This window comes from Leuresthes tenuis, unplaced genomic scaffold (genome assembly GCF_036924035.1).
Source record: "Leuresthes tenuis unplaced genomic scaffold, fLeuTen1.0.hap1 SCAF_6, whole genome shotgun sequence".
NCBI classification, from domain to species: Eukaryota; Metazoa; Chordata; class Actinopteri; order Atheriniformes; family Atherinopsidae; genus Leuresthes; species Leuresthes tenuis.
The window spans coordinates 28,190,993-28,212,164 of NW_027325360.1; the positions used below are offsets into that span (position 1 = coordinate 28,190,993).

Consider the following 21,172-nt stretch of genomic DNA (forward strand, 5'->3'; position numbering starts at 1 on the left):
TGTCAAATGTGCAAACAAAGGAACAAGTTCATGTACTTTTCCCTAAAAAATTACAAAAGAGAGCCACCTAGTGTTAAAGGTAGGGAAATTCTCATATTTTCAAATTATTTTAAAGATTTTTATGATTTATAATGAGCATTCAAGCCATTTTTTTATCTGTTGCACTGACGGGTTGCTTACTCAAGTGACACAACAGGTGGCTCTGGCTGCACATGCTGATTTGAACGGTAAAATAATCCACAATATAACTCAAAATATTAGCTTTTTCTCCCCTCATATTAGAGCTGTTGGATTGTTTTAACTGGGAACGAAGGAATATTCATTAATGTTTCATCCGTAGTTGGAATAAGAGCATTTCTTTCGAATAAATGATTACAAATTTTGGATATGTATATATATTTGTAAAGAAGTTGTTAGCAAAGTAAGCAGACAGATGGATGACACGCAGCAGAGGCCGGTGTTGTGCCAAAAAGTGACCGCTATAAATTTATTGTACGGCCGCGGGAGCGCGCGTAGCTTCTTTTTTTAAAGCCATTCCACTCGTTTTTGTTCGGTTTGTCAAAAAGACACAACACGAAAATATACGTCATAATCCGAAATAGATATATAAATGGCTAAATAAATACGCTTATATGATGTAAATGCTACTAAAATAAGTAACAAAACACTGTATGCTAGAATAACTGAATAGTATGTGGGGAAAAAATAAATGTTTCTGCTTTAATTTTAAACTGCATTCTTTAAATTTACGTTAATTTAGCTATTTGTTTATTTTGTCACTCAGTTTTAAATTTGGTCAATTATCTTTATTAAATTGTTTATCCTGTATTTATTTACATATTATATTCCCTTTACATTGTATTGCTTGAAATTATTTAGTTTAATTTGACTTCTTTATAGGTTTTTCTATGTGTAGATATGTTTACTTCTCTTGTTCCCCCAGTGCATTGTCTCCCGCTATTTATTTCCCTAACTCCATTTATTTCTATGATTTAGAAATAAAAAAAATGACCACGTATATCATTTTGTATTTATTTCGGATTATGAGTTTCAGTCCACCACAGCACCAAAGCGAACAGCAGATTCAAAGGAGGATTTCTGTCCTTGAACGCACCCCCAAAACCCACGTGTTACGTTTCCATAGTCACGTCACATCGCTTCCACCATGTTGTTGGAAATCTGCAGCTGGCTGCTCCTCCAGTCACTCACTCACTGTCAGATTAGAGTTTAATCCGAGGAGGAGGACACACTGTCAAGACGCTGCCCGCATCTTGGAAGGACTCGCCCAGTTTATGGACGCTAAATAAAAGCGATTCTCCGAGCTGCTGTCTCTTTTTTCTTCTTACAATCAACGACTGACACGTACAAGATGAGACTCCAGTCCTCCGTTTTTGCTTATGCTTGTCCGCCGACTTGCCTATACGTTAAGATGTTAGCTGGCTAACTAGCAGAAAAAGAGTAACTAAATCGGATTAGCTGCTAACGGCAGCCTCCCTCTGAGCAGTATCCAGGTATTGTTTGCTACACTTTATTACTATTGCACAGCAAGTGTTGTTTGTGTTCGTTTTATTTGTTATTTTTTGGATTTTTTTAATTATCACAAAAAAATACTACTTTGAATTTTAATTATTCGTTAGCATTAATGTTGCTGTAAGATAGCTTGGTTATTCGTTAGGGGAAAGACGACAAAGAGCTGGACTGCTAGCTTCTGTAACGGTTCGTTAGAAAAGAGCAAAAGTTGTGCCTCTGACCCCCGGCGCCGAAAGTCAAGACGGAGTTGACGACCAGGCTTGTGTGCTAGCTTGTCCTTAGGCTAGCTGGACCTGTACAAGGACTATTCCAGATTTGTACCCTGAAAACAGCCTCCGGCCGAAGCAAAGATGTCAGGAAAAGATAAAGAAAAAGACAAAGAGAAACAGTCCACCACGGAACGGCTGATAAAAGGTGAGACAATATTACTACATGTTCTATTGATACTTGTACAGCAATTGCCTCATTTAATTGATAGCTGCATTAAACCATTGAGTGAATTGCAAACCACCTGTAGTTTTTGGAAAAACTGTCTCTTTAAATGGTTTGTGGCAAAATATGATGTGATTACAGCGGTCAGATCAGGATCCATATACGATTAGCCTATACCGTGGGGATGCTCGGTGCATGTGGACCACCTAGAATCAGAGCATCTTTTAGGAGTGATTACCAAGACTGTAATGTTTCATCTTATAACAGGTAGCAAAGCTGACATGTCCTCATAACCAGTCCTCCTAATGTTCAGAAAGGCTGAAAAGTAACGCAACAGCAATCCAAATCCGATTCAGATCCGGAACAACACCAAAAGTTAAGCACTCCTAAAATGGCCCACGCTTGATGACAGGTAAAAAAAATTCATGCAAATCTGCCTCTAACTTTTCAGCAAAAACCAAACCATGTGACCTTTTTGCCCAGCCTAGGAATACTAGTTCTGTGGAGAAGAGATTGATTCCTTTGGTTGTGGCAGCTCATTGAACTAACAGGGCACCATTTGTCGTGTTAGGTCAATCAGAGCCAAGTCTGAAGCAACTCTCTCTCACACCCCACCCCTGCTACCACCTCTCCAGAACCAGTACTTAATGCCAGTGCAGCCCACATCCCTGTCTGTCTGCAAGGGCACTGGGAGAGTGTCTTGCCAGAGGACTGGAATGCTGAAGTGTGAGCCAGTAGGGAGAGACTGAGTTAATTGTGGAAAGAATCTCCCCAGTGATGTTCCCAACATGGCCAGTGTGTCAAGCGGGAATGAGACTGTTAAGGAGAAGAAGTCAGAACTGTAAAGTACTTGAAGGACAGCTTTGGTTTAGGGTGGTTGTCGTCAGCAGTTAACTATTTTCTTTTTCTGAGTATTGACTTACACGTGTTTACCCAGCGACGTGTTCACAATGCCTTTACCCTACAGTTTTTAGACGTGAAGGCTGGATCTTGTTTGCTATTTGTGATAAAGATTCTTGTAACTTTAAACAAATTGAACTGCGTGTCAAAGAAAAAAAATCAAAGAGAGACCAAAAGAGAATGTCTGCAACTACCAATCCCACGTGACTGACTGGCAGAGATGTTGAATAAACCCCAGGCCTGGCTATTTAGCTTTCGAGGGTAATGCATTCACTGATAATTAGAGCAATCTGAAGTGGACCTCATGATTCATCCAGCCACAGTCCACTCCATTCATCTCTACCCAGCCGCATCTTTGTAATTCAAGCCCCCTCTATTGTGCTGATTCTGAAACAATAGTGAACATATTCCAGACGCTGGCTCATATCACTGTCGAAAACATTATCCTCGGTGGGCAGGATGGTAGATGGTCGTGTCTTTGTTTCTTGAGTCGTTTGTAGTCATGCCAGACTGTGGGTGTTGATGCAGTGCAGCAGTGGCCCACAGCGTGTCTGCTGCACTGAAGAGTTCATCAAATATTAATGCTAATTAGGCCAGAAGTCGTTCTATGAGTGGTGGTTGGTTATTATTTTATTGTCAGCTCATTATTTGGAACAACACATTTTTCTGCACTGTTTTTGCTGTGCGTTGGAAAAAGAGTGGCTCCCCTCATTGCTGTCTGCACCATTGACTTTTCAGACTGTGCTCTGCTGAAAGAGATTTGTTTGCGTCTGATCCCACTTTCACCGTGCTTGCAAATCAACACAGACTTTATTACTTTTCTTATTGTTATTATTATTTGAGAGCAGGGGGGGTCATTCCTGTTGAGTTGGATCGAGTGTTCAGTTCTTTGGCATTGAGACCAGTTATTATGGTCCACTGTGGGTAATTACTGCCAGCCTTCTGGCAAATGCTCGTAAATTCGGTCAAAATGGCTCTGGTCTGAAATGTGTTATGGCTCATGATGGTTCTTATTCGGTCTTGGTTTTTTATAGAGCCTGCTTTGTTCAGACAGGTCCTTCGCATAGTGTGACAAGGCTTTTAAGTAAACAGCCCCTGAATCTGGAAGTCCTTGCTAATAGAGGCTTTACCTAAGCTGTTCTTAAGGCTCTACCTCAGCTTATAGCTCTCTTCATGGCCGTGCCTCGAAGGCCGCAGAGCATTTACTGTTTATTTATACCACACTGGTCAACACATGACATCTTGTCCTCAGCCAGGATAGCCAAGTTGGAGCTGCTACCTGCCTGCTAGCTGTAGCCTGAAATCAGTTGCTTATTACCATTTGTTTGCAGTCAGGCTCCACCTACAGTCCCATACCAGCTATTGCTGGTCCAAAAAGTCTGGACTGGACAGGCAATAAAACCATTGTGTGGATAACACCTGTTATGTCCAAACTCAAACACGAACCCGAGTGACAAATACATTCAACCCCTCCTGCACTCCTGCACTGCATAGCTGATTAGTGAGTACACCCACACTAAAAAATAATTTATGTCTCTTTCATATTGCACTTTGATTTGCTCTGTGTGGGTGTGACAACTCTCCCAGAATGCCTTTCTCTATTTTTTTCATAGTTGATGTTGGTATTGGTCATGTTGGTATGACGGGTGTCACATTTGACGGTAAAGCGTATCCTGACCTGTGAATGCAATCAGGAATTCTGAATCAGCACAAGTCTGTAACGTGCAAATGTTTTCACCTTCAAAGCTGCTGAAATGAGTTGTTTGTAAGTCTTTTTTCAATATTTCTGCTTTTAATTGTAATGCCTAAAAGCTAGTGCTGCAGACAAGTTATATACCAAAAGTAACTGGCAGCATAATTCACGAGCTGTCCGGGCTGTTATTGGGCTTATCAGCTGTAATCCCTTCACCTCTTTTTGGCCTGGCAGTGAGGCAGCTCGTATCACTTTCCACTATTCATTTGAGCGAGTGTTTTGATGTTTTTTTTTTTTTTAATTTTCTTTGACCAACTTATATCAAAAAGTACTGTGGGCCATTTTTTTACAAAGCATGTAATAGTAACCTTCATTTAATCTGTAATTGATGTAGACGGAGTAGGACGAAGCCGTAACTGCAGCATTGTCCCAGTGATGGATTTCCCGTGATAAACTGTTCCGTTTTTCTTATGGTTCGCTTAAAGGTGTTTTGATGGTGAAGCTCTCAGGTCCTGGCCTTGAAAGCACTGACCTTTGTGATGATGGTAAAAGGATTGTGTAGGTGGTGGAGCAGCTTACTGATGGAGAGGGAGGGAGTCGAGTGAGGTGTGGGGCCTCTAGCTCCCCACCCCCCCTTCGCATCTCTCACCTGGCAGGATCATGTAGGTGTATGCACATTCGATGGAGAATAAAAATCATAATTTCACCTCTTGTACTTGCAACATAAGAGCTGCGGAGGCTTTTTCTTGCTTCATATTTTTTTCTGGGATCATATCACCTGATGTTGATCTTTTCAGACTGAACAAGCCATCAGAGTGAGGTGATTGGCATGCTGGTTACAACTGGAAAGTTCAGTCTCGCCTAAATTGGGCAAGTTGGCCTCATTAAAAATATGATGAATAGCTGTTAGCACTTCCAGTTTGCATTTTGCCCATAAATATTCCAGACCATAACAATTAGTTGTAGCTTTGACGATGACCTCACAGCTTGAATACCTTTTCTCTGGGCTGTTTCTGATAATTCATTATTCTGCTTGTTTTTGTGAACAGCTGTGCCATACCCACCACAACATAAGCTGACAATAAAGGAGCTGTTTGAAGATGGGAAGCCCAACGCTGAGGTGCTCCGCAACCATCTGGTCAAAGAGGGCCGGGTGGAAGAGGATGTGGCTCTTAAGATCATCAACGATGGGGCCAACATCCTCCGCCAAGAGAAGTGCATGCTGGAAGTGGAAGCGCCTATAACTGGTAGGCTGGCAGATGGCAAAGGCTGTGTAACAGAGATGGTTATTTCTGCTGTAAAGTTGGGCTATTTAAGATAAAGTCTGTGATACTTGAACAGGTGGATGTTTAAGGAACTGCAGTGTGACAGTTTTCATGTGTCTGCCTGGTAGGTCGTTGCTTAGCAGATAGATGGAGCTGTGTCATACTTTGGTGAAGGTCGAACATGTCAATATTTTCAGGTCTGTTTTTGGGGCAACATCTCCTTAACCGGAGATCTGGGTTTCAGGCATTCTTGAATATTGGCCACCCAGCTGTACCGAGCCCTTAAAGAAGAATTTTTTTTTTTTTAGCTGCCGCATTGCTGTTATTGGGGGCTATCGGAGGGCTTATGGTGGCTTTCTACACATGCGTCTAGTGGGATGACTTCATCGCCGCGCGTCTCTGCAGCACAGCTCATTCACTCCAGTAAGGACGTCCATCGTACTCAAACTTGTCGTCCACATGCTCAAAATCTAATAAATATCCTGCCATGTTGCACAAAATTATCAGTAGCAAACTCTGTGTGAAGTTAGCGACTGTCACAGAGCACGGAGTAAATAAACTGTGCTGCAGTGGTGCGTGGCGATGAAGTCATCCCACTAGACGCGGGTGTAGAAAGCCCCCGATAGCCCACAATAACAACAACACAGCAGCTATGAACTAACAGAGCTATAGTACGCGTTCATTCATTCATTCATCTTAAAGTATTGGTGAAACAAAGACAGATAATGCCTTATTTAGAGGCTGCATTGTCTATGTTCACTCCCGTTATATGGATATACACGGATCTCGAGTAATGTAAATATCTTTCGAAGGATGCCGACTTTCACCAAGCGGTTAAAAAAAACGAGCTTCTCCTTTAAACAAGACAGCGAGTCCCTAAGTATTGGCACTGCTGCTCTGTAATTGACCTTGACATTTGAAACATAAGTGCACACATCACGTGTAAGATCAACTGTGCAGGATAGTTTAACAGAACCAAGGTGTCACGGAGAGTGTAAACAGCGAGTAAACGCAGCACCTGCTTCAGCCCTCTACCATTGCAGTGCTGTGTGGCGGCAGCTGGTACGCACTCACTCCTGTGTCAGATCAAAGGGCCTCACCGGCTGTCAGAGTCAACTCTGTCATCTCCGTTCTGAAAAACTATTTCTAAAAACTATCTGCTCCTTCTCAGCTGACCTTCGCATGGCTTCAGTCCAACACATCAAACTCCTGAACCTTGGGATCCTTCATCTCTCCAAAGTATATCATTCTTTCATGGGTTTTCTCATGACTCAGTTTAGGTCCAAACCGTTGTGAGAAGCTGTGTGCATGTGTTTCACAGCTGATTGGAATCGCTGCTATTTTAAAAAAAGCTGTGTTGTTATATTACCAACCTAACTGTAACACTGGGAAGAGTTCCTAATTTGGTTGATGTATAATTCATATATGTAGTATTAAGGTTGGTGTTATCACTGAATAAATTAGATATGTTTAAAGATGATCAATTACTAAAACTGTATTGTAAGTAGGAGATGGATACAACGGATAAACTGTACACTCAGTTTGGTGTCAAATTCTAACTGAAATGATATTGAATGTATAACATATTGAATGTTTTGAGCAGGAATGTTTAAGAAACATGGAGTTTTATCTGCATGACCGGCTGATTTTAGAAAGAAAGATGGCGCCGGATGCTGAACACCCAGAAGCAGTGGTTGTTACAGGAGAAAGTAAAACAGTGTGTTCGTATTTTGGCAGTATGTGGTGACGTCCACGGACAGTTCTTTGACCTTATGAAGTTGTTTGAAGTCGGGGGATCGCCCAGTAACACGCGGTACCTCTTCCTCGGTGACTACGTAGATCGAGGATACTTCAGTATTGAGGTAAGCTAGCATTACATTTTATTAGCTTAGTAGATATTCATTCCTCAAACTGGAAGCCATTGGGTTGTGATGTGACTGGGGCACATGACACAGTGACAGCCCAGGTGTGTGTGGACTGAATAAATTCAAAAAAGAAAAAAAATGGAATGCAGACTCAGTTGTTGTGAAAATGAATATGATGTTCGCATGTTGATACCAGGTGCTGGTGTATAAAGTGTAATGTGTGTAATATCTTACTACAAGCTGAGCTCTCGTCCTTGTGTTGTTGGCATGTTGAACATATGAATTAAGACACTCGACTTCAACTCAACTTAACAAATTAGTAATTAAAAATATACTGAATGGAGAATTTACTTCTATTGATTCTTAGGAAGTTTAAGATGTTTGCTTTATATTGATAACTGTCAGTAAAATTTTAAGTGCTGTGTCAGGGACGCATTGCAATGTTTCTGTAAAGAATACCGACCAAATTGGATCTGTTGTGTGAAATTTCGCTCCAGTGCGACCTCCTAAGAATAATCTGATCAGTTAAAAACAAGACAGAAAGATGCATTGTGGCTACTCAAAGTAGACTCCAAGTGGCTGGAAGGGTGTGGTTGTAGTGGGTTTGAATTCATGACAGTTACAGTGGTGGCTGTTTCGGTACATGTTTTGTGCGTAAAGAGGACAATTCTTTCTCTCCCAAAATTCTCTCTTTATTTTGCTTGTCAGCAAAAAGTGTAAACATACCAGTATGACTGGTATACTGATAATATAACACTTTTCTTTCAAGTTAACAGTTACTAAACACAACTTTCAAATGGTAAATTAAAAAATCTGACTTGGAGCCGGGAAATTCCGACATTGGTGTGCAACTTGAACGCACCATTAGTCGCAGCACACAAACGCTGCCCTTTCAATGCACGCTGGAATGTAAATTAGTCTAACTAATGGAACATTACTCAGCTGTTAGACTCAGTTAGCCAGTCGTCCCAACTGGACAGCCCACCGACCATTGGCAATCGCCGAGCGGGCCCTGGCCACCGGAAAATGTCCTTGTGCTCCCGATGGCTAGTCCACCACTGCTCTCAATTCTTCCGCTAGTGCTGACCGTGCCTCTTTGTTTTCTTTTTTCCGCTTCCGTGTGCGACAGGGGGTGCGTGGATGGAGGCACGACAGTGATCGGACATTAACTCGTGTCTCTAGGGGAGGGCTTTTCACCTGCCTGGACAGGCACACTCAGTGCGGTTACATGCGGGCAGTCGGATCGGATTAATGGCTAAATTACAATAAGATTGAGTTATTCAGTTCATGTAGACACCTTAATCTGACAAGAAATCGAATCGGATCGGGTTACTTGCGATCAAATTAATACCCCGAGATAACTCGATCCAAATGCCCACTGAACGTGCATGTAGATGACTGTGGATGGATCGAGCGTTCTGCGCATGCACGAGATTTTTTCCCATGATCGTCACCCGGAAGTCGAAGGAGACGATATTACTGTTGTTGTCGCCGCCGTCAGAAAGAAATAAACAACGCGATGGAGAAAGCACCGTTGTGCATCGTCTGTGCCATAACCAGCTCATCCCAAATGTAGAGGGACGTAGCTTCATTTGCCTCTTCGTTCGCCATCTTTCTCGAATGCCTGAGTTTTGTTGTTGTTGGTGGTGGTGAAGACGTGAACCGGAAGTGGCTCTATTAGCGATAGTTAAAATGGATACAGCGCTACCTATTGTACTGCGGTATTGCATGCTTTGTCCCAGTGATTCGATTCATTCACCGCCATATATCCAAGGATAATTACCCTTGCTCAGATAAGGAGCATAACCCAACTATAGCTATAATCAAGTTAATCTCATCATGTAAACCCACTGATTGACACCTGGGAAAAATCATAAGCAAAGCCTGAAAGCATAGTTTGGATGCCTGGTCGTACTTTAGAAGTACTTTCCTTAGTTATGAAAACTGTAAGCATGAGTGAAATTGTAGTGTTGAATTTATGTTAATAATGTGTGACAGCTAAAATCTTTTAGGGGCACACTTTTAGCTACTTTGCCTTTGTCTTTAATAAGCTTTTTCCTATTATCCCCTCAATTTATCACATCAGGAAGACATTTAACTTCCTATCAGGGAATCAGGATTACAAAGGCAGGTTACAGGTGCGATTCAACCATCCATCAAAATATCAGTGATAAACTTGGTTTGTGGTGTGGTTGCTAGCAGTTTCGCCTCACAGCAAGAAGGTTCCCGATTGGAACCCTGACTGGTTGCTGTCTGTGTAGAATTTAAAGGTCTGCAATGTCATCTGACAGACGTTTATGTTTATGTTTATGCATTTAGCAGACGCTTTTATCCAAAGCGACTTACAGGTAGGCAGTCAGGGTAAGGGGGTCTTGCCTAAGGACCCCAAATGGAGGTAGTACCTTTCATGCAGGAGATTTGAACCCATGTCTCCCACATGGAAGGTGGCAATACCACTACGCTATCCACCCACAGACGTCTGTGCAGTGAAATCAGCTGTACTTACACGTACCGTGTTCCCCCACTGAGAAAGTTCGAAGCGGCAGGATGTCTTGAATGTTGGCTCACACGGTTGTGGTGTCAGATATACCTGGTTCCATACCTCCATTTTGCTCTTGTGTATGTATACTGGGATGCATACTGGAAATGTCACTAAAGCTTCTCCACTTGCTGTGTCTGTGGTACATTTTTTATCAGTGAGTACATCCTGCTGTAAACACTGCGTCAGATTGAACACAGATGAACTAAGTACTCAGTAACAGAACACACCCTTTATGATTATGTAATATGCAGTCAAGCAGTGATCCTAATTTAGGTAAAAATGTCATCCATAGGAGCGTGTTATCTTACCTGTGACAGGAATTGGTTTTACATGAAATAGATGAGGGACGAAAAGGAGTTTAAGATGACAAAGAGCTTGCTGTTATTAAATGTGATTATTATCTGTTGTTCACCAAGTTCAAGATGAAATAAAGATTCTGAAGATGATACTTTTCTGACATTTTATAGACTTAAACCCTGGTAATTTCACCCATCTGTAATAGCATTTAACATGCTGTCATTCAGCTATTGGACACTTTCTTTTAATCTCCCTTATGGCTTCATTGAGACGTAACATAAAGTGAGGTTATAATTCCAAACTTTTATTATTATTTTTTATTGAGTAAGAGGTTTTCTTACATCAGTACATCATGCGGGCAAATGATATTAACCCTGATTGAGCTGTGCGAAACATACTGACTGTTTTGTCAGGAGAGGACGCTGACTGGCTCCTCAACAAAGAGATCTTCATATCACATATAATTAGAAATGCAGTTTCAACAGTGAAGAAAGTATTTTTCACTTTACCCGGGGTTGATGTCTCTACCTCTGCCTCTTTGCTAACTGCTGTGTGTTTGTGTGTGCGTACACGCACTGCTGTGTGTTTGTGTGTGCGTACACGCACCGCTGTGTGTTTGTGTGTGCGTACACGCACCGCTGTGTGTTTGTGTGTGCGTACACGCACCGCTGTGTTTGTGTGTGCGTACACGCACTGCTGTCTGTTTGTGTGTGCGTACACACACTGCTGTGTGTTTTGTGTGTGCGTACACACACTGCTGTGTGTTTGTGTGTGCGTATAGTTTTAGACAGAACGGTTTGGTAGAAAGTTTAAACAGCTCTGTGATTAATTTTATTTAATGACGCACTCGATCGGTTTCCTCTGTAAAGCATTTCCTCTGTTGCATGTATTCAGATGTTAAGTAAAAGCACCCCCATGTTTATTCAAACATGAAGCTGACACATTAAGCTGCTGTTTTAATGGAAAGGTGTACACGTCTGAAAGGGGTTTACACATTTAATACATTAACGGAGGAAGCAGATAGCGGAACAGTAATAAAAAAATCATTAGCTGACACTGGCAGCCTTTGATTGGTCACACTCTGGACGTGTGGGTGATTCTCACGAAACTGTCCTAACCTTTGCAAAAACAAATTTAGGTCAATTTTGCTACTTTTTTCTCTTATTAGTATTAAGCAGGGTCTCAATTTACTGGCTCAATTAAAATTAGTGATCAATACACGTTCTTTAATACATTTTCGGAATGTTTTATTGAGTCGTTGACCAAATAAATTCATTACCGTAACACATTTTCAATTGATGATAACTGAATATGTATGAAAGGTAGACCTTTTATTTTTTTCCATGCATGTTCTGTTAATAGTTCAGAATAGTCACATAGTGTAAACATTCAGAAATGTTTTTATTGATACAGTAATTTTAGTTATTATGTTCATTACCGTAACAAAATTGCATTTTTTTTTTACACTAAATCTTTCCTGTAGTGTAAATTTCACAAGTAATTAAAAAATGTCAATTCAGTAATCTGAAAAGACTTGACAAATAGTTTCTGTACAAAAATAAAATTTGAAGGTATCACTCATTCCCATCCAAATATTTACATATACAGCAAGTGTTACAGTAATGAAAAGCTGTTACGGTAATGAAAAGTTCTGTTACGGTAATGACCTCAAACGGCATTCATACATAGAAGCCATGTTTTTAGTATTCACAAAGTAGGCTATATGGTCTTTTTCACTGTTTATCATGCAAGGCTACATTAGAATTACTGAATGATTAGATTGTCTTAGGTAATGAGAAATTAAGCTCGACTTTACAATAAAACAATGAATCAAGAGCAATTCATAAGGTTTAGTGTAACCACAATCAATACGAATAAGAATCAATACAAAACAATAATCAAATACAATAATCAAACAATCAATAACTTTTCAACCCTCCTTTATACATGTTTTGTCCAAATCTCTAACCCTAACCCTTATACAACATTATAGAATACCGCTGGTCTTGACACAAGTATATTTCTAATATTGTAACATTTTACCGGGGGCTCACACCAAAAGCGTCGTGAGCGGCTGTGGTTGCCCGCCGCTTCTGCTTCTTCTTCTGCCAGAAGCGGTCAGAGAAGCCGGAAGCGGCCAAAGGGGCGTGGCTTATATGTATAGCAACTAGCAGATAATAAGACATCCATACATTGGTTCCCTCTTTCACCATGGATCGTACTCTGGGCAGCCTTCTTAGTGTTTCTTTGTGTTTGCGCTCTGCCGTTTTCCGCTTTTTTTCCACCTTCGGAATCCAGATCTCTATTTACTGGTCAATCTACGTTCCCATCCTCACCTATGGTCACGAGCTGTGGGTAGAGACCAAAAGAACGAGATCGCGAATACAAGCAGCCGAAATGGGTTTCCTCCGCAGAGTGTCTGGGCTCTCCCTTAGAGATAGGGTGAGAAGCTCAGTCATCCGGGAGGGGCTCGGAGTAGAACCGCTGCTCCTCTGCATTGAGAGGATGAGGTGGCTCGGGCATCTGGTTAGGATGCCTCCTGGACGCCTCCCTGGTGAGGTGACCCAGGACACGTTGGAGAGACTATGTCTCTCGGCTGGCCTGGGAACGCCTCGGGCTCCCCCCGGAAGAGCTGGAGGAAGTGGCCGGGGACAGAGACTTCTGGGTTTCTCCGTTAAAGCTGCTGCCCCCGCGACCCGACCCCCGGATAAGCGGTAGATGATGGATGGATGGAATTGCTAATATATCTGTAAACAGTTAATTAATGCTTAATAATGTACTAACTAATGTTAATTAAGGGACCCTGTAATTTTTTTATGAATTTTTAAAGGAAAAAAAATTTTATTAGCTAAAATGGCTACAGCTAGCTAGGTAGTTAGTAGATATGAGAATGAATGCTGCTACAGTACAGTATAACCCCTAGATAACGAACCACACAATTTGTAGCCCTGATTATACATACATAATTCATTACCGTAACACTTCATTTCATTACCGTAACAGCCTTGCATATGTTACGGTAATGAATGCAGAGCATTACGGTAATGAATGGCAGTTCCATGTTGATAGCATTAATTAGCATAGCTAGCATGACTGGGGAGAAATATTTTCACTAACAGTTTGGCTCTATATGTTACTTTTCCCAGAATATAAAATAATTGTCTACAAAACTATTTTAAATATACCCTGTTACGGTAATGAACAGTAGTAGTGTGCCAAAGGGTGTATATAATTACAATTTTTAAAATATCTACTGGAAGAACTTGAAAGATGATCTTACCTAGTAGCCATTTTGAAACTTCTCTTCCACACAAGGCATCATGGGATAAAAAAAAACAATTTATTGGAACACAGGGATTTTAATGGAGCCAAATATCATTGTTACGGAATTGTTCATGCTCCGGACACATGTATTTTGCCCAGAAAATAATTATTCACAAATACTTGGCCCAAAATGATAACACTGCTAGTTAAAGGGTATAAACCCAACCATTTTTTCTATTTATATGTATATTAAATTATGGGGATGTATTGTGATAATTTTGGGTTTAAGATCAAAAATAAAAGCCCGGGCACGTTACGGTAATGAATTTTAAGGTTGAAATGTTGTCATAAAATATAGAGTAATCCATCAAATGCAATGACAACAGTAGTCCTAAAATTAGTACATACCATAGTTTTATATATATAATACAAAAGTTTGATTGTTTTAGTCGTTTAGGCTATCAAATCCTTACAGACACGTCAAAATGCAATTTCGTGAGAATCACCCGTGTATGAAATGTCTCACTCTATCTACATCTCTGAGGAAGCCCGGTTTACAGCTGTAAAGTCACCACATCACAAAAGCAAAAAGACAAAAGTTCCTGCTTACTAATTGCATTGACTTGTAGGCTTGAAAAATGTCCTAATTTTAACAGCCACACACAGCTCACTTCAGTAACACGTGCAGTAAGACAGATATAGGAAAGCGAATATCAGGATGTGGTTACCTTGGTAACATAAAGTGTCACCACTGCTTCTTAATGTAATGCATCACCACTGCACAATTTACCATAGTTTAAATTCAGTACATGTGAGCACTCTGTTTCATTCTGTGTGTTCTTCTTTATCTCCTGAGGAAATCCTCTTTGATCCATGAGAGTGTGTTTGTGGACCAACTCTTCTAGCTTCAGCCCCATCCCTACACTCGTACGCTCGAATCTACTGTGTGCGTGTGTGGGAAGAGGTTTGAGGAGAAGGTAGCCAGCGTTCGTGTTTGCCTCACAAAGCTTTATTCCCTTTCTTTTGTCTTCCTCCCCCACTTCAGGCCCAGACACAGAGTGGCTAAAAGAGAGCACAGGGCTCTCATTAAAACTCATGTCAGCCTGCAGCCACTCCAAGCCGTAGCCCTTCCTTCGCCTCCACACTGTAGAGATCAAGCCGCAGCGGCGGCTCCCCCAACACGTTTACCTGAACTTCCCAGCTCAATATTCTTCTCTTTAATGGAAGCGAATAAGACGTGCCCCCCAACTCCTTTTTATTAACGTTGTCAGATACATGAGTACACACCTGCTGGCTCTTGTTACCTTGGCATCTAGTTCCAGCGACTTAATAGCAGGCCTGGTTGGTGCATGTTAAAAGAGTGGCCTGAGAGTGGCAGCTATTTATTCGTGCCTTGTCTGAGCACAGAGGCGAAAGCAAGTTCATTTGGATTGTAAATGTTTGTCTGCTCTCTTTTTGTTTTCCTTTTAGATTAGATCCTCTATTGTGATCAGATGAAAACACGATGAAAAAAAACCCAAATCCATCTTTTTCATGGAAAGTTGATTGAACATGTGTAGTTTAGAGTCCATAAGAATTAAGGAATATGGGATTATATTATTCAAAAGTTGACCTCAAAATTGTAATTGGGGTCTTTCTATTAAATGCAGTCAACACTCAGACGGTGTTGGATGGCACTGCCTGTCGGGGTCAGACACAAATATCAGGGTTCCTCTGGTTCGATACAAGTGAGGGAGAAAAGCAAAATATTTCATGAAATTTACACGCTAATGCTGCTGCTTGGCTGATCATGTCAGACCCTGCACAGTTTTAATAAGATGAGAATGAATTTTTATTCAAATCTTTTGTTGACAAGTGTGTGTGGGAGTAAGTTGTTTTTTTATGGAACTGGAATCATTTGAAGTCTCTTATGATGGTGTAAAAAGTGCAGCCTTGAAGCGAGTTGTGCTGACCGATGCAACACTTCTTGCACATGTTGGTGTGTTTTAAGCTCTCAAAGCTTAAATGGAAGATATTTAAGCTTCACTGTTGTATATTGTTATGCACTAAAGGTCGTAATTATATCGGACTTTCCCGCCTTTTTCTCTGCCTGTGTCTCCCAGTGTGTTCTCTACCTCTGGTCGCTTAAGATCAACCACCCCACCACACTCTTCCTCCTGCGTGGGAACCATGAGTGCCGGCACCTCACAGAGTACTTCACCTTCAAACAGGAATGTAAGTGCAGCCCTTCAGAGCGGCTTGTATCACACCAAGTCTGAGTCCAACTGAGTTTGGTTTTTTTGCGTCATTGACTATTCTTTTCACCTTTGCATACCACTAGCCCAAATGAGGGAGAAATGTAGGCACCTTAAGCTGATTTGTGTGATAACCAATGACTGAGCCCCCTTTAAATATGCTCGTCTTGAAATGCGTGTAAATTCGGGAGGCGTCATCAGCATGAAAATCTTCACTTGTGTGATTTTTTTTTTTCTTGTGTTAATACAACTTCCTCAGAGGGGTTTACTGGCTAAAATGCAGACAGCCAGGCTTCAGCATTCAAGTCTAAAAAGCTTATTAGTAGGATATTTAGAAATATTTGTCCTAGTGACGGATATTAAAAGATTAGTTCTAAAGCTGAACATTAAAATCAGTGTAGCACCACTCCAGTTATACTAATTGTTGTTGCTCCCCAGAAGCAAGACATAGTCGTCTCCCACACTTGATAAAAGAGATTTACTAAATCCCTAAACCTTTTCTCAGACAGACTTGCTAGGAGAGGTTACACAGCTGTGAATGAACGGTGGGATTGCTGTGACAGAGCATTAATTTGCAAACGGTGTCACTACTGCTGCAAGAACAGAAAAAAGCTCATTAAAGGGAAAAAGACGGGGGAAAAAACAGTGATAATGAGTTGCAGCACACACCAAATCACCACCAAAAATGACATATATTTAATTTGATTTCTAAGGTTGGGTGATGAGTGTTTGCTTTGTTCTGTAAAACAGAAGATCAGTCGATCCCTTAGCTCTGACACTTACTTTCTCAGCCTGCACAGACTGTATTAGATCTCTTATCCAGTGCTTCACTTGTCTTCTTAAGAAGGATTGGGATGAGTTAGTTTTGTAATGAATTGTCCTATTTTTAACATAATATGAAAGCAGTGGTCGGCCTCTAAATTTAAATGTCCACACGCTAAATTCTAAGCGTGTTCATTTCAATCACAAAGCTCAGATTTGATTTAATGTATGACCTGTGTACAGCGCTGACATCCTGATGTCCGGCCTTATAAATAGTCGACTTCCTCCTGACCTAATCTGACCTGCAACTGAAAACAATCATGAGTCCTGCTGGTAGAGGAGCTGTGCTGAGCCTTGTTTTGTGTATGTCAACATGTTTTTTGCTGTAGGTAAAATTAAATACTCTGAACGGGTGTATGACGCCTGTATGGAAGCCTTTGACTGCCTGCCCCTCGCTGCTCTGCTTAACCAACAGTTCCTGTGTGTACATGGGGGACTCTCACCAGAAATCAACTGCTTAGATGATATAAGGAAAGTAAGTTATCCATCACTGACATGTTGTAGCCCTAACAAAACAATACACTAACATTTCATTTTCCTCAAACCTGCATTTGTAAAATGCATTTTGCTTCTGTTACAGTGGTTTCCTGTGTTTGAGAAATCAGTCTGAATCACGCAGTGCCTCTACCAAGTGTCTGTGTTTTGTCCTCCACAGTTAGACAGGTTTAAAGAGCCTCCAGCATTTGGGCCCATGTGCGACCTGATTTGGGCTGACCCTGGTGAGGACTACGGCAGCGAAAAGACATCTGAACACTTCAACCATAACTCTGTCAGAGGCTGCTCTTACTTTTTCAGGTATTTCATAAAACCACAGGCTCTACAGTCCAACTCTTAGCTCTTATTTAACCAAACTGCTCGCTGCTTTTTGTAAACTAATCTCCCAAAAACTACAAAATAATTCCAAATGATAGCCAGATACAGAATAGGCTGCAATGCACAGGTCAGAAGTCACAGTGTCACCGTTTTCTAGTCGAAACAACTTACTGAGGCACTTTGAAAAATAGCCTTTTTAAGACAGATTTAAAAATAATTAAAAATGTTAGAAATAAATTAACCAATTCAATGTGGCTTTACAAAATAAGTTACCAGGTGCAAGCAGTTTGTTCCACATATTCAATTAAAATGGGTCATGAATGGTCCCTTTTTGACAAACCACTACAGCTTATTCACAATGGAAATAAAACAGAATGTTTGCACGGGCAAGCATCTCTACATCTTAATATCTGTCTATATGTGTATATACAGTGCCTGGTCAAAAAAACTCGCCACCTACAAAAAAAGGTCACACACTCTAATAAAATGATATAATATTTCGTTGGACCGCCTTCAGCTTTGATTACGGCACTCATTCGGTGTGGCGTTGTTTCGATAAGCTTCTGCAATGTCACAAGATTTATTTCCATCCAGTGTTGCATTAATTTTTCACCAAGCTCTTTTATTGATGATGGGAGAGTCGGACCACTGAGCAAAGCCTTCTCCAGCACATCCCAAAGATTCTCAATGGGGTTCAGGTCTGGACTCTGTGGTGGTCAATCCATGCTCCCCGAACCACTCTTTCACAATTTGAGCCCGATGAATCCTGGCATTGTCATCTTGGAATATGCCCATGCCATCAGGGAAGAAATTCCATCCATTGATGGAGTAATCTGGTCATTCAGGTAGTCAGCTGACCTCATTCTTTGGGCACAAAATGCTGTTGAACCTCGACCTGACCAACTGCAGCAACTCTAGATCACAGCATTGCCCCCACAGGCTTGTACAGTAGGCACAAGACATGATGGGTGCTACCTGTCTTCTTACCCCGATGCGCCCATCACTCTGGAACAGAGTAAATCTGGACTCATCAGACCACATGACCACATGACCTTCTTCCATTGCTTCAGAGTCATTGCTAGCAAATTTCCAATTAGCCTCACAGATTAGTGGTTTTCGTAGGGCTACATAGCTGTTCAGTCCCAATCCCTTGAGTTCCCTTCACATTGTGCGTGATGAAATGCTTTTACTTTCACTATTAGACATAGCCCTGAGTTCTACTGTTTTTTTTCTGCGATTTCACCAAACGTTTAAGTGATCGCCGATCACGATCGGTTAGGATTTTTTTCCGACCACATTTCTCCCTCAAAGATGATGGTTCCCCACGATCCTTCCAGTTTTTAATTATGCGTTGGACAGTTCTTAACCCAATTTTAGTAGTTTCTGCAATCTCCTGAGATGTTTTCTCTACTTGATGCATGCCAATGATTTGACCCTTCTCAAACAGACTAACATCATTTCCATGACCACGGGATGTGTCTTTCAACATGGTTGTCTAAGAAATGAGAAGCTACTCATTGCATTAGTTGGGGTTAAATAACTTGTTGCAAGCTGAAACATAATCGCCCGTGCAGTAATTGTCTAACAAGAAGCTTTTACCCATTTGCTTAGTTAAATCCATGTGCTGGCTGTCATTTTATTCAGTCATGCCCCCTAATTTTGTGGGTTTTTCTCCAGAGTCTTACTTAAAATTCATGAAAACTCCAAGACCAAGTCTCCACCAGAGTGAAGAGCATCTCATGCCAGGGGCTGGGCTATTCAAACAAACCAACTTAACGTAAATTCCAGACTATAGAGTGCGCCTGAATATAAGCTGCACCCTCTAATTTTAAAAAGAAAATCCATTTTGTACTTGTATAGGCCGCACCGGATTATGAACCGCGGTGTCCATATTGTCGTATGAGATATTTACACAGAAAGATGTTACACGTGAGGATTCATAAACTTTTAATTAAATGTGTAAGGTAACATGAACAAATACATACTGCTTTTTTCTCAAACAGTGCCTGTAACACGGCTGGTTTAAAAAATAAAAAAAAAGACAGTAGCCTACCAGGAAAAGTCATTGAGTGTCCGAGGGGACAAACAGCAGAGACAAACTGTGATCTGTGAATAAGCCGTCTCCCTGCGCTGCTGTCCTCTGCAGAAACTCACAATACACCAGAGAAATGTTTAAAGTGCATGAATTTATTACATAATAAATCCATCCACTTTATATAATGACGTGGATTTACGCAGCTCTGCAGTGGCTCTCTGGCCATAGAAAATCAAACCAGTTCTTTATAGAACCAACTCAGATTTGCATCCATCACCAGATCTGAACTAGCTCTAGACCCTTTGATTAAAAAGAGGTCATTGTGAATTTGAGTAAAATATCTCATTTTGTTCAGATGCTTGAATGAGATGCTGCTGTTTGACAAAATACTTGCAACAGCTTGCTGTTTTATGTTCAGTGTTAATGAGCAAATGTTAACATGTTAAACATGTTAGTTTTTAGCTCATAGCACCACTGTGCCCATATAGCGCTTTTCGGAATCAGTCTTAACTTTAGTTTTTCTCACAGTAACTTCCAGCTGGAATGACTGCATGTCTAACTAAACTAATGAACCTTTCATTAGCTGCTTGACCCATTTGGAATAAAGGGTAAAACAGTCACATTCAACAGAAATAACACAAGATACTTCAAATGATGAAATATTTTGCTAATAAACTGATATTTTTCAAACTAAACTGCAGGAGTAGCTCAGAGATGCACTGAGTTGCAGCTACATGCATAAAGTATTAGGAGATAGCCTAATATTGATGCAGGACTTGGTTTCTTTTGTTTAGTAAATTAATGATTAGTTTGAAAGGACTAGGACTTAATTTGGAAAATCATTCCAGTGAAAAATAATTTTGTGAGCTTTTCTGATAGATCCTCATCCAACTGAGTTTGGCTGCTTCTCTTTAGTCTTTAACCTCTGGAGAGGCCAACAAAGCACATAAACACCAGTCCATTCTTAGGATTCTCAGCACCTTTTAACGTCCATTTTAACTGGCCAGAAAGAACTTGTGAAAGTATTTCTTTAAGCCAGCAACAGCCAGTTGGTAATTGGTCTTAAGTGGCCTCATGCTGTTCCTTCTGCTGGTTTAAATTTGGGATAAGCTTTAACCTCCACTCAGTGTTGTAACTAGTCTACCCTCTCTGTTTGCAGTTACTCAGCAGTCTGCGACTTTTTGGTAAATAATAACTTGCTGTCCGTAATAAGAGCCCATGAAGCACAGGATGCAGGGTAGGTGTCGTGTTACAAATTATTTTAAGCATATTACTAAATAGAAAATGTTTAATCAGGCTTGTCTTTGTGGCTATACAGGTATCGGATGTACAGAAAAAGCCAGACCACAGGCTTCCCATCATTAATCACAATCTTTTCAGCCCCAAATTACTTAGATGTCTACAACAATAAAGGTTTGTCTCTTTTTTTTTTCTTCTTCTTCTTCTCCTCTCTTTTGTTGCATTTTCGTGCATTCATAAG

At 40.8% G+C, this 21,172-nt stretch overlaps 1 protein-coding gene across 3 annotated transcripts in view; it reads left to right on the forward strand.

Annotated features, from left to right (window-relative positions):
• Positions 1–1,134: 1,134 nt before the first annotated feature.
• The window catches only part of ppp3cca (protein phosphatase 3, catalytic subunit, gamma isozyme, a), a 30,632-nt gene continuing 10,594 nt past the window's right edge, over positions 1,135–21,172 (forward strand). Inside the window, exons 1-8 of one of the 3 annotated variants that reach the window (XM_072388567.1) lie at positions 1,135–1,944; positions 5,605–5,802; positions 7,558–7,682; positions 15,891–16,002; positions 17,174–17,319; positions 17,500–17,639; positions 20,852–20,929; positions 21,011–21,105. In XM_072388567.1, the coding sequence (XP_072244668.1) occupies positions 1,881–1,944; positions 5,605–5,802; positions 7,558–7,682; positions 15,891–16,002; positions 17,174–17,319; positions 17,500–17,639; positions 20,852–20,929; positions 21,011–21,105 (958 nt within the window). In that variant the 5' untranslated portion in view covers positions 1,135–1,880. The remainder of the gene's footprint in view (positions 1,945–5,604; positions 5,803–7,557; positions 7,683–15,890; positions 16,003–17,173; positions 17,320–17,499; positions 17,640–20,851; positions 20,930–21,010; positions 21,106–21,172) is intronic. The other 2 variants (XM_072388566.1, XM_072388568.1) reach the window with 2 other exon arrangements.